The 14,307-nt window shown below is 39.3% G+C and overlaps 1 protein-coding gene across 3 annotated transcripts in view; it reads left to right on the top strand.

Annotated features, from left to right (window-relative positions):
* Window positions 1–14,307, top strand: part of LOC139767177 (kelch domain-containing protein 3) — a 71,726-nt gene that overhangs the window by 24,679 nt on the left and 32,740 nt on the right. For all 3 annotated transcript variants that reach the window (XM_071696231.1, XM_071696221.1, XM_071696240.1), the window contains exons 4-5: window positions 2,001–2,188; window positions 11,340–11,556. In XM_071696231.1, the coding sequence (XP_071552332.1) occupies window positions 2,001–2,188; window positions 11,340–11,556 (405 nt within the window). The remainder of the gene's footprint in view (window positions 1–2,000; window positions 2,189–11,339; window positions 11,557–14,307) is intronic.

The following is a 14,307-nucleotide window of genomic DNA, read 5'->3' as shown; positions in this document are numbered from 1 at the left end:
CTTTACATGTCCTGGTTCAGTCCACTGACAGTACATCGACCCCTGTATACTACATTGTCCCAATTCACTGTAGGCTGTGCATACCTTTTACCATCATGCATGTTCAGGCCATGATTGATCGCTCAAAATCTTTTTTACTCGACCCTTCCATTTCCAGTTTGGCCTTTACTTTCTTTTCCCCTCCACTTCTGACACATGTATCCTCTTTGTTAACCTCTCTTCTTTCCATATCTCTTAACAATTTCAGCACACACTTTTTATTACATCATCTCTCTCTTGCCCTGTTATGAGTTAATCAAACCACCTCTCACCACATATTGCCATCAGACATTTCATTTCCAACACATACACGCTCCCCCACACATCCTCATGTATAGCCCACCCTTACATCTTATAATGTCATTGGGACTACTAAATCTTCAAACAAACTCATTTTTTCACACATTCTTCAATGCTCCCAGAACCTTTGCCCCTCACCCATGCTGTGATTCATTTCCACTTCCAGAGTTCCATTTGGCTGCCATTTTCACTCCCAAATATCTAAAACACCTAACTTAGTTTTCTCCATTCAGACTCACACCCCAATTAACCTGTCCCTTTACCCTGCTGAATTTAAAAATTTTGCTTTTACTCACATTTTCTCTCAACTTCTTCCATACTCACACTCTCCAAACAGAATAGTCAACTTCTGCAGTTTCTTGTGCAATTCTGCCACCAGTGCTGTGTCAATAGGCGACAACATTAAGACGCATTTTTTTCCCTTCACCACCCTATTTATAAACAAAGTAAACAGCCAAGCTGACATTACACACCCGTGTCACAGATGAACCTTCGCTTAGAACCTCTCACTGTCCTATTTTCTGACTTGTATGTTTGCTTCACACCCCTGGTAAAAACTTCTCACTGCTTCTTGCAGTTTTCCTCCCACACTAAATATTTGTAAGTACTCCTTCTTGTTATTCTCTCCCTCATTTTTCACTTTCATTCCTCCATGCTACCTCCTATCCATCTTTCTTCCATTCCTTATCTCTATCACACTTAAGGTATAAGCATGAGTTTTTCTTACAAGGCTGACCCATACTTTTTGTAGTTATTGCTATTATATGATGTGAGTTGTTTTACACGGGCAAAATTGAATTTGAAATACATAGAGTGCATTATTAGAAATGTTTTCATGAGATATTGCAATGGAATAAGCAAATTAATTTCTGTTCCAGCAGTGAGGTTAGAGAGTTATAAGAGAGAACATGCAGAATCTAAAATTGACCATATAAGCAATGAGGACAATGAGGGGATATTTGATAGTGATTGATGTGATGGCGAAGGATTGATTATAGAGCGTGTGATGTTAAAGATGAATGAACTGATTTTGTGAAGTAAGATTGAGATGCATCAAGTGTGGTGGATGTCTGTTGAGGAAAGTGTTTTTAAAGTTGAGAGAACACACTGACTTATGCAGACAATTTCAGGGTAACTTGACAGTTTTAGTAATGTCATTCTTCACCAGTCAAACTGTCTTATTCAAACTGAAATCATTGTCATACATCTTGTATGTCCTGTGTATTTTTTTTGTGGCATTGATGGTATTTATGGATTACTAGATATCCTGAATTCATTCATATTCAGATAAATTATTTGAAATGATTCACAGTCACGATAGTAAATTCCCCCTCTGTTTATTATGATAAAAAGAAAAGCAGAGAATAAAGATGGCAAATGAGTTTAGAGACTGTGTTAGGGAGATTTGATAATGCACAGAAATTGTAATGTTTCAGGTGAGTAAAGTACAGATATGTTTTGTTGTTCCACTTAGGGGATATTTATGAATGAATACAGTGCTGTACATAAAGGGAATAGAATATTTGAAATGGTTTGGTATTCGTAGATGATCATTTGTAGATAAAATCATTTTACTATTAATGATAATCTTATTGAATTATTTTTATTGGCAGTATGATATGCTTTTGCTAAGTGTCATAAGAATCTTTTGTTGCCTACAGATACGCATAGATGGTCTGTTCCACATGTCACTGGTCCAGTTCCTGAGGCAAGGGATGGGCACTCTGCCTGTATTATCAATGATTACATGTATATCTTCTCTGGGTACCTTGAATACATGGAATCTTACACTCAGGATGTGCATACACTAAACCTCAAAACCATGACATGGGCATACGTCAGGACTTCTGTAAGTTGTGGTCATCTCTAAATGAATATACATTTCATACATGTAAGGGAAGGGTAATTACATTATGAAGATATTTCTCCAGTATGTGATGTAAATTGGCAAATCTTGTGAGGTTATAGTATGTGTATTGTATGCAGAAAAGTAGTGAAAGAACATTCCAGACTTTTAATGATAAATATTGAATTGTTTTAATGGGTTTTAAATTCACATAACAAATAGGGGTATGTGGTCACAGACCAAATCATCTATTTACATGAGTTTGTTAAATCTCAGCTTACTGTCCCACTTAGCTGCCCAAAGATTTGATCCCTTGATAGCATTATGAATGATAGACATGTATGTATGGAAGTGAAGAAATGATTAAGGGGCAACACAATCCTCAGAAGCCTGACATATACAGCTGAAACATGGACATGAATGAGTCACAGATGTCAAGAATCTAGGCTATGGAAATGAACTCTTTGAGAGAAGCATGTGGTATGACTAGATGGATTGAAGAAAGAAATGAGGTGTATGAGAGATGTGGTAATGAATTATGGAGTGGTAGAGTGGGTGAAATATTAATACCTCTAGATAGTTTGGGCTTGTGGAAAGAATGCAAGATGTTTGGAGTTTACAAGGAAAGTGTATGATAGTCAAATTAAAGGGGTTGATGTGAGAGGAAGAACAATTGTCACAAGGGGAAATGGAATGGAATAGTACTAGAGGGAGAGAAATGATGGGAGAATGCATGGAATGGTGTATGCAAGAGAGGCATGTAAGGCCAGGATGAATGGAGACTTTCCATGGCCACCCCCTTGATAGGGTTTCCCAGAAGGAATAGGTGTCAGAGATATTGGTAGATAGAGGTAGAAGACTTGGATATTTTGTGCTTTTGATTTGTGTTCATATAAAGGATCGAAATTTGTATAAAGTGCTTAGCTCTGATGGCAGAATACCTTGGGGTTGTTAGGGAGGTGAATGCAAGAGTTTTGGAAAGAGGGGCAAGTATGAAGTCTGTTGGGGATGAGAGAGCTTGGGAAGTGAGTCAGTTGTTGTTCGCTGATGATACAGCGCTGGTGGCTGATTCATGTGAGAAACTGCAGAAGCTGGTGACTAAGTTTGGTAAAGTGTGTGAAAGAAGAAAGTTAAGAGTAAATGTGAATAAGAGCAAGGTTATTAGGTACAGTAGGGTTGAGGGTCAAGTCAATTGGGAGGTGAGTTTGAATGGAGAAAAACTGGAGGAAGTAAAGTGTTTTAGATATCTGGGAGTGGATCTGGCAGCGGATGGAACCATGGAAGCGGAAGTGGATCATAGGATGGGGGAGGGGGCGAAAATTCTGGGAGCCTTGAAGAATGTGTGGAAGTCGAGAACATTATCTCGGAAAGCAAAAATGGGTATGTTTGAAGGAATAGTGGTTCCAACAATGTTGTATGGTTGCGAGGCGTGGGCTATGGATAGAGTGGTGCGCAGGAGGATGGATGTGCTGGAAATGAGATGTTTGAGGACAATGTGTGGTGTGAGGTGGTTTGATCGAGTAAGTAACGTAAGGGTAAGAGAGATGTGTGGAAATAAAAAGAGCGTGGTTGAGAGAGCAGAAGAGGGTGTTTTGAAATGGTTTGGTCACATGGAGAGAATGAGTGAGGAAAGATTGACCAAGAGGATATATGTGTCGGAGGTGGAGGGAACGAGGAGAAGAGGGAGACCAAATTGGAGGTGGAAAGATGGAGTGAAAAAGATTTTGTGTGATTGGGGCCTGAACATGCAGGAGGGTGAAAGGAGGGCAAGGAATAGAGTGAATTGGAGCGATGTGGTATACCGGGGTTGACGTGCTGTCAGTGGATTGAATCAGGGCATGTGAAGCGTCTGGGGTAAACCATGGAAAGCTGTGTAGGTATGTATATTTGCGTTTGTGGACGTATGTGTATGGGGGTGGGTTGGGCCATTTCTTTCGTCTTTTCCTTGCGCTACCTCGCAAATGCGGGAGACAGCGACAAAGCAAAAAAAAAAAAAAAATGAACTGAAAGTGTGTAGAAACATTAGAAATTGCTTGCAAAGTTTTTTTATTTAACTCTTACACTGCAGCACTCTTAATATCCACTGTCTCCATGGTTGTTTGATTTGTTTATGGATGGGGTTGTTAGGGAGTTGAATGCAAGAGTTTTGGAAAGAGGGACAAGTATGCAGTCTGATGTGGATGAGAGAGCTTGGGAAGTTAGTCAGTTGTTGTTCGCTGATGATACAGCACTGGTGGCTGATTCATGTGAGAAACTGCAGAAGCTGGTGCTGAGTTTGGTAAAGTGTGTGAAAGAAGAAAGTTGAAAGTAAATGTGAATAATAGCAAGGTTATTAGGTACAGTAGGGTTGAGGGTCAAGTCAATTGGGAGGTAAGTTTGAATGGAGAAAAATTGGAGGAAGTGAAGTGTTTTAGATATCTGGGAGTGGATTTGGCAGCGGATGGAACTATGGAAGCGGAAGTGAATCATATGGTCGGGGAGGGGGCGAAAATTCTGGGAGCGTTGAAGAATGTGTGGAAGTCGAGAACATTATCTCGGAAAGCAAAAATGGGTATGTTTGAAGGAAAAGTGGTTCCAACAAAGTTGTATGGTTGCGCAGGAGGGTGGATGTGCTGGAAATGAGATGTTTGAGGACAATATGTGGTGTGAGGTGGTTTGATCGAGTAAGTGATAATAGAGTAAGAGAGATGTGTGGTAATAGAGTGTGGTTGAGAGAGCAGAAGAGGGTGTTTTGAAATGGTTTGGTCACATGGAGAGAATGAGTGAGGGAAGATTGACCAAGAGGATATATGTGTCAGAGGTGGAGGGAACGAGGAGAAGTGGGAGACCAAATTGGGGGTGGAAAGATGGAGTGAAAAAGATTTTGAGTGATCGGGGCCTGAACATGCGGGAGGGTGAAAGGCTTGCAAGGAATAGAGTGAATTGGAATGATGTGGTATACTGGGGTCAGCGTGCTGTCAATGGATTGAACCAGGGCATGTGAAGCGTCTGGGGTAAACCATGGAAAGTTCTGTGGGGCCTGGATGTGGAAAGGGAGCTGTGGTTTCGATGCATTATTACGTGACAGCTAGAGACTGAGTGTGAACAAATGGGGCCTTTGTTGTCTTTTCTAGCGCTACCTCTCACACATGAGGGGGGAGGGGGTTGTTATTTCATGTGTGGGGAGGTGGCGATGGGAATGAATAAAGGCAGACTTTGAATTATGTACATGTGTATATATGTATATGTCTTTGTGTGTATATATGTATACGTTGAGATGTATAGGTATGTATATTTGCGTGTGTGGATGTGTATGTATATACATGTGTATGTGGGTTGGTTGGGCCATTCTTTCGTCTGTTTCCTTGTGCTACCTCGCTAACGCGGGAGACAGTGACAAAGCAAAATGAAAAATAAATAACAATCTGTTTGTGGAATTTTATCACTAATCAAAAATGCATCTCCATAAGTTTGTTTGCAGTTAACTAGAAGAGTTTTATTATCGGTCCTACCTTTCTTCTTTGAGAGCCCTTCTATCTTCTATGGGTTCCCTTCAGCACTCAGGAAGCACTCCATGTCTACCAGGCTGAGCCACAAGTCAAAAATGTAGTGATGTGTGTCTTAGTGGGCAGGGTTTAGTCAGTTGGGCAAATAAATGCTCAGTATGGTACTTACATTGTGGGCATGATGGGTCTTAAGATATGTTAGATAGGTTTTTGTAATGTTGTTGGGGTAGGTGATGTCCATTGCATAGACAAGAAAGTGTAACTCGTATATGTATGTGGAGTGTGGTTTCAGGTGTTTGTATGTCAGTGTTGGAAGGGTAGTTGTTTAGTATTTGTCTGTTCATTTAGTTTTGTATATGCTTTGTCACTGTTGTGTTTGTTTGGGATGCAGGGATCTGTGATTAGATGCTGCTGAAGTGTGATACAGGGGTAAGCTATTTGTTTCTGCTTTGAAATTAGTGGTTAGTTATGGAATGGTTTAGATGGGAAGTGTCTTGTGTTGTTCTAGAAATGGTATACAGTAAAATTTGATGAAACTCTTTACGTCTGCCATGTGATCTTTAATTTATTGCTGCTTCCCTGCCATGCATATGAGGTACTTCAGGAATACTTTCAGGCATATGTAAGGAGATTTGTGGTATTTCTTTTTTTTCTTGTTTTTACAATCCAATATGATTTTAAGGGTTTTCACGACTTATATCATTGATCTTCACTTGTCACATCACAAATTATTGCATAATGTGAGGACTAAGATCTTTTCTTGACATCTCCAGATATACTGACCTTTGGATCTTTAACTTATTGCTGCTCCTCTTCCATGCATATGAGGTACTTCAGGAATACTTTCAGGCATATGTAAGGAGATTTGTGGTATTTTTTTTCTTACACTCATGATTGATTAGGGTTTTCACTACTAATATCATTTATCTACAGTTGTCACATCACAGATTATTGCATGATGTGAGGACTGAGATCTTTTCTTGACATCTCCAGATATACTGACCTCTAATAGAAAAAAATTGTGTTGCACTGTCTGACAACAGTGCTTAGGATACCAGTACAAGCAATAACAAATGTGTATTTAACTTGAGGCAGATGTGGTCGATTCAGAAATTACTAACACATATGCCACAGTTACATTGAGCAGAAAAAGTTTGCCCCAGCCATAGAAAAATGTTATTTGCTTAAAGAGAGATTTTTAATGTTGGGGAGCAAGAGAGCATATATGATGCTTGCTTATAAGAAAACCAATAGAGAATATGCAAAGTCATAGGCAGGTATCACAGAGAGGCATATTCATTAAACTGCTGGAAAAGTTAGTAAAGAATCAAATGGATGAAGATTTGCAAAAGAGAAACTATTCAAGTGAGAAGCATCATGGATTTAGAGGAAAGACATTTTGTATCGTGAATTCCATGGACTTGCACTGTATATAACTTGAAAAGAAGTAGCTTAGATATGAGAGATGAATAGATGGACAATATGTTTTAGACTAACAGAAGGTGTTTGACTGTATCTCACAGGAGGAAGCTGATGTAACACAGATTGCTAAGCAAGCAGATGAGGGATGCTTCTTCTCTGGATTGAAAATTTCTAAAACACAAGTTAACAGGGAACACTTGTCAGAAGCACTTTTAATGTTGGGTAAAAGTGACTAGTAAAAGTGATGTTTCATTGAGCTCATTATTAGGCTTGCTGCTACTACTTCTGAGTAATGTAATCGATTGGTACTTGGATTATATGTGGACCTGTTTTTAGATCATGCTAAAATTCTGTGATAAATAATGAATAATTTTTTTTTGTCATGTTGCACACCTTTGATCCAGGTGCCCTGGAGTTCACTAGTTATTGAGATTATTGCTGTGGCCAACCCCCTTGAGGGAGTTCCAGTTGGGAACAAGCATCAGGGATGTAGATAGATAGTGAAGCATGCTCTCATGAATAACAAATTGCTGATGTGACTTCTTTATGTTTATATCCAAGAGAATATTCAGCACCTGTAATTCAGCCTTGCTTCCACTTTTCTGATGTGTAGCTGACCTCATCTGATAAAACCAATCTTTTCAGCATCTTATATTACAATCCCTACCCTGGATGATTCAACTTCTGGTGTCCCACCCCACCTTCTCCTCACTGAGTCTACACACTAACTGTTTTTTTCTTCACACAAAGTATTTCAAGTTTACTCCTAGCCTCAGGTGGATGAGATGCATAGACCAGTTTTCTGAGGTAGTGTGCCTCTTAGGTAACTGTTTTCCTTGCTTACCTATTTCTTCTCTCTCTAACAACCCAAAATTTCCCTTCCTCTTAGAAACGTTTCTTTGTTCAGTTCCTTGCTATTAAAGGAGACTACTCTACCTTTCTGACAATGACCTCATTGCTCTTACTTCCACTGTTTCCATAATCTTTGAAATGTTCCTTAACCTCCTAAGTCTCATTCCATTCTTTAAGCTCACCAATATGGCTTTGCATTGCATGGTCTGTGGATGACTTTTTTCTGGTGTGACCTATCTTTGGTCCTCATCTTAAGGATTTTGGTGAATCTTCTGCTTGGGTTAGGGTTTCTTCAACTTCCAACCCCTTTAGACATGTATGCCAGTGATTAAACTACTCACTTCAGCTCCCTTTCCCTCCTTTCCAGTCTGTTCATTTTTCTCATGCTAGATGTATTTCCTCTCCTAATTCAGATTTTTTATCCCTGGGGATAGAGGAGAAAGAATACTTCCCACGTATTCCTTGCGTGTCGTAGAAGGCGACTAAAAGGGAAGGGAGCGGGGGGCTGGAAATCCTCCCCTCTCGTTTTTTTTAATTTTCCAAAAGAAGGAACAGAGAAGGGGGGCCAGGTGAGGATATTCCCTCAGAGGCCCAACCCTCTGTTCTTAACGCTACCTCGCTATCGCGGGAAATGGCGAATAGTATGAAAGAAAGAAAAAGAAAATTCAGATTTTTATGTTGTGGCACTTATGGATCTGGAGAATGCACATGGTACAGTAGGTATAGATGCTCTGTTGAAGGTCTTACATATATAAGGTTTTTGGGAAAGTTACTAAAAGTAGTGAGAAGTTTTTGTCATGGGAGTAAGGTTTGTGTGTGTGGGAGGGAAGAGAGGAGGTCCTCAAAGAAAGGTGGGTCCATGGCATAGGTGCATGACTACACTATATTTATGTAATACATTAATGGGTAGGATGGAGAGAGAGGTGAATACAAAGGTCTTTGAGGGAGGGATCGGTGTGTAGTCTGTCAGGGATGGGGTGTTTGCTGTTTGCTGTTGACAGTTTTGGTGAGAGAAACTGCAGAAACTGGTGACAGTTTGGGAGAGCATGAAAAAGGAAAAACCTGAGTTAATGTAAATAAAAGGAAGGTTATACAGTTCAGCAGGGGTGAGAGATAGTGGAGTGTGAATTTGAATGGAAAGAACCTGGAGAAATTGGTATGAAACCATGGAAGCTGAAGTTAGCCATTGCGTAGGTAAAGTGGCTAAGGTCTTAGGTGCATTGAGGTGTGTGTAGAAAGAGAGTTTACTGTCTATGAGGGTAAAGATGGTTGGGAAATAAAGTAGGGAATAGATTACATGAATCTGCATGTAAAAGAGATCTGGAGGTCGATATTATAGCTGCTTTATTGTTTGAGTTACACAAGACTTGTGAAATAGGCAAACTATCTGCTAGCAGATATAGAAGTTGCATTCATATATATGGAAAAAAAAACATAATCGTAAAATTATTTTTAACATATAGAGGGTGTCAAAAAATGTTTACACACTTTGAATTTTTATTAATACAGTGTCAGTTAAACTACATCCAAGATTTTTTTTTTCATACTATTCGCCATTTCCCGCATTAGCAAGGTAGCGTTAAGAACAGAGGACTGAGCCTTTGAGGGAATATCCTCACTTGGCCCCCTTCTCTGTTCCTTCTTTTGGAAAATCAAAAATGAGAGGGGAGAATTTCCAGCCCCCCGCACCCTCCCCTTTTAGTCGCCTTCTACGACATGCAGGGAAAATGTGGGAAGTATTCTTTCTCCCCTATCCCCAGGGATAATATCCAAGATGTATAATTCAAATCAAAGAGGACAGATGTGTAATTATTTTGAGCTATCACATTTGTACAAAATGATAGCCATTCTGGGATTTGGGCACATTCTCTTTCAATGGCTGGTTTTATCTCATCGATTTGTTGTTGATTTTACACGGTAAACATTATCTTTTAGATGCCCCCATTAGAGAAAATCCATTGGTGTGAGGTCTGGTGAACAATAGGTTTATTCAATGCTACCTCTTCACCCAATCCATCTGTTTGGCAGATTTTCATCAAGATAGGCCCTTACATCAATATGGTAGTGGGGAGGCGCTCCATCTTGAATTATAAATCTTGGATGTAGGATGATTGACATTTTATGAATATAAAATCAAAGTGTGTATGCATTTTTTTGAGAGATTGTATTAGACCAGAACTGATGATACTCAGTAAATCTGGTCATTGCTCCTTATAAAGCACAAAGATCTGATTTAGAGGGGACAGAGAATAGCAACAAAGATGATGCTTGGCTAAGAAAATTGAGCTACAGTGAGAGATTGAGGGCTTCAAAGCTGTCCACCATGTAGGAGACGAGAGAGAGGGGCGCCTGTTAACGTCTTTGAAGTTTCTAAATTATCTGGGTGATGTAGAGGAATAGTTCTTCAAGACGTGCATCACCAGAGTAACCAAAGGCCATGAAAGAGATGAACACCAGGCAGGAACATTAGTTATTAGTTGACTGGAACATTAGGTAGACGCATCAGGTAGAAATATGTCAGTGGGAACGTTAGGTAGGAGCCTCTGGAAACACTTATCTAGAGTTGCCCTCTGCCATTGTCATGTTAAGGGTGAGGCAGTAAAGGCTAAAGAGCAGTGCTGGAGTTCACCAGTTATGGAGGCTTTCTTGCCATGGCCACTCCCTCGAGAGAGTTTCCGGTGGGTGTTGGAGGTGTAGACAGATGGATGGATTACAAGAAAAGCTTGTTAAAACAAAAAACAAAAAAAAGAAGTCCTGGTTGGGTTTTTAGGTGGTGGATTGTTAGAATAAACTAATCAGTTAGTTAAAGAATGTTGGCAGTTTACAGAGGTTTAAAAGGATACTTGATGGCATAGAAAGTTCAGGAAATTTGGACTCATGAGTGCAAACTCTCTCGCCATACTGTGCAAACATGTGATAATTACAGCAAAGTCAGTGGCAGTTTTATGTGGCATTTACATATGATAATCTAGCAGTTTTTTGTGCCATTTAGTTTTTGTTGGTTACCTTAATGTATTATTTTATGAAACAGCTACTTCCTTTGTAAATCATGATTTTCACTTGTCCAGTTTTACATCAACTTCTTAAGATTACTTGCCAAACAGTATATTAGTGTGCAATTGGCATGCCATTCTTAAAAAAAGGAAGAGCCAATGTACAACAGGTGAAAGGCAGTCTTGCAGTATTATTATGCTTATGTTATAAGTTCCTTTAGAGGGGTTTGACAGTTATTTTTACGAAGATTTATTGTGACTGAAGACTTTGTAGATTTTTTAATAGATTTTTTTTCGTAGATTACCTAACTATTATTGGTGGAAGCTGCTTGTATGATATATTGCTTATTGTTAAAATTCTTTGTTTTATTATGATTGTTACATTTTTTTTATTTGATTCAGGGCCAGCCTCCAGTATATCGAGACTTCCACACGGCGACAGGAATCTATGGAATTATGTATGTATGGGGTGGAAGAGAGGTAGCTAGTGGCTGGTATGATTCTCCAGAACATGAAGAATATGGATCAGATCTTTATTCCTTGGACACAACTACAAATCGTTGGAGTATTGTACCTTGCTCAGGCTGTGTTCCAGTCGGCCGAAGATCTCACTCAGCATGTGAGTTTTTATATATTTGTTTTTTTAGTAAACCTGTTTGAAGTAGCAGATTTTGTTGGTAGATGAGACTTTTAATGCAACTAGTATAGCTTGTGCAATATGTATATTAGGCATGAAAAATGTAGCACTGAGATTGGAAAAGTATTATCTCCATTTGTGAGGTCAAGTGAGTGACTTCATACCAGGTAGACAGATAATTTACACACCATAGTCAGTCCACTTGGTAAGCATGGGCATTAAAAGGATCACCTGTATTTGTACTATAGCTGGTATTGTACCATGTACTTCATGGATGCTGCCCAGCCACCACAGCTGGCTTTTCTTTCAAATTAATCAAATATTGAAAGAGCTCTGTTCATGATAATATCCCTGTTGACACAGAAAACCCAGTGCAGTGGATAGTAAAGCTACTCGAATCTCAAACCTTCCCTTGTGTCGGTTTACAATTGCGAAGATCTGCAAGTACCAGTTTCCCCATGCCATGGAGGCAGTATTTCATAAACCCATACATGAAGAATACACACACACAAACTTGCACACCACACACACACACACACACACACACACACACACACACACACACAAGGGCCAGAAGATGGTAACAAAGATAATGCCAGAATTAAGATGGCTGAGTTACAGGGAAAGGCTGGACTTTAAATCTACCCACCTTAGAAGAGTGAAGGGTGATCTGATCGCAACCTTTAATTTTTTAAATGAGATCAATTGTGTTGACATTGTACATTTCATATTTTTTGTGTAGTTTTGAACGTAAACAGGTTAAAAAAGCAACAGAAATATTATATTTGAAATGTAAATATTTTGGAATATACTACCTAATGAAACGGGTAGTTGCTACAAGTTCAGGTTATCTGAACGACACTACAAATAAAGAAAAAGTAAGATCATGTTGAAAAATGCATGAATTACTTTCATTATCCCATGATGCTGCTATCAATCTTTGATTATATATTAGCTTGTCCCTTCAACTATGATGTCCGTAAGTTCATAACTGTATCAAGAACACTTTAGAAATACAGGTGCATATTCTGATGTTCTTCCTTTATATAACTAACAGCATATTACCTGCAGTAAGAGGTAGTGACGGAACTATCCAAATTTAGAGCTTGTAGAATCGTGAAGTATTATCTAAACTTTACAATTTTAACTACCATATTCATCATTTCTTCTGCTGGACAACCTTAGTTAGAACTTTTTTTTCATTAGATGAGTTATTATCTTCATTTGTATGTCTCCATAGTCATCACTATCATATCATCACTCAGTATATAGGTGGTGAAAAACACCGGAAAAGTGAGCAAAAATATGGAAGGAAGAAGCTTGAGCCACCTCAGAGAAATGCATCACCATGCTGTCGTCTGCAGATGTAAAAAAAAAGTGATTTTAGTACCATCTATAGAGAGAAATGACACGAAATTTGTCTCCTGGGAATGACAGAATATGTATATGGAACTTCACAGATGTAAAAAAAAGTGCTTTTAGTACCATCTATTGAGAGATATGACACCAAATTTGTCTCCTGGGAATGACAGAATATGTTTCCTGAACTTAACAGGAGTTATTTTTTATTTATTTTGCTTTGTCGCTGTCTCCCACGTTAGTGAGGTAGCGCAAGGAAACAGATGAAAGAATGGCCCAACCCACCCACATACACATGTATATACATAACGTCCACACACGCAAATATACATACCTATACATCTCAACATATATATATATATATATATATTTGTATGGGTTTTCAGAAAAGAAGAGTGAATGTTGGGATGAAGAGGGTGGTGAGAGTAAGTGAGCTTGAGAAGGAGACCTGTGTGAGGAAGTACCAGGAGAGACTGAGTACAGAATGGAAAAAGGTGAGAACAATGGAAGTAAGGGGAGTGGGGGAGGAATGGGATGTATTTAGGGAATCAGTGATGGATTGCACAAAAGATGCTTGTGGCATGAGAAGAGTGGGAGGTGGGTTGATTAGAAAGGGTAGTGAGTGGTGGGATGAAGAAGTAAGAGTATTAGTGAAAGAGAAGAGAGAGGCATTTGGACGATTTTTGCAGGGAAAAAATGCAATTGAGTGGGCGATGTATAAAAGAAAGAGACAGGAGGTCAAGAGAAAGGTGCAAGAGGTGAAAAAAAGGGCAAATGAGAGTTGGGGTGAGAGAGTATCATTAAATTTTAGGGAGAATAAAAAGATGTTCTGGAAGGAGGTAAATAAAGTGTGTAAGACAAGGGAGCAAATGGGAACTTCAGTGAAGGGCGCAAATGGGGAGGTGATAACAAGTAGTGGTGATGTGAGAAGGAGATGGAGTGAGTATTTCGAAGGTTTGTTGAATGTGTTTGATGATAGAGTGGCAGATATAGGGTGTTTTGGTCGAGGTGGTGTGCAAAGTGAGAGGGTTAGGGAAAATGATTTGGTAAACAGAGAAGAGGTAGTGAAAGCTTTGCGGAAGATGAAAGCCGGCAAGGCAGCAGGTTTGGATGGTATTGCAGTGGAATTTATTAAAAAAGGGAGTGACTGTATTGTTGACTGGTTGGTAAGGTTATTTAATGTATGTATGACTCATGGTGAGGTGCCTGAGGATTGGCGGAATGCGTGCATAGTGCCATTGTACAAAGGCAAAGGGGATAAGAGTGAGTGCTCAAATTACAGAGGTATAAGTTTGTTGAGTATTCCTGGTAAATTATATGGGAGGGTATTGATTGAGAGGGTGAAGGCATGCACAGAGCATCAGATTGGGGAAG

This window comes from Panulirus ornatus, chromosome 4 (genome assembly GCF_036320965.1).
Source record: "Panulirus ornatus isolate Po-2019 chromosome 4, ASM3632096v1, whole genome shotgun sequence".
NCBI classification, from domain to species: domain Eukaryota; kingdom Metazoa; phylum Arthropoda; class Malacostraca; order Decapoda; family Palinuridae; genus Panulirus; species Panulirus ornatus.
This window is presented reverse-complemented; position numbering and strand designations above follow the sequence as displayed.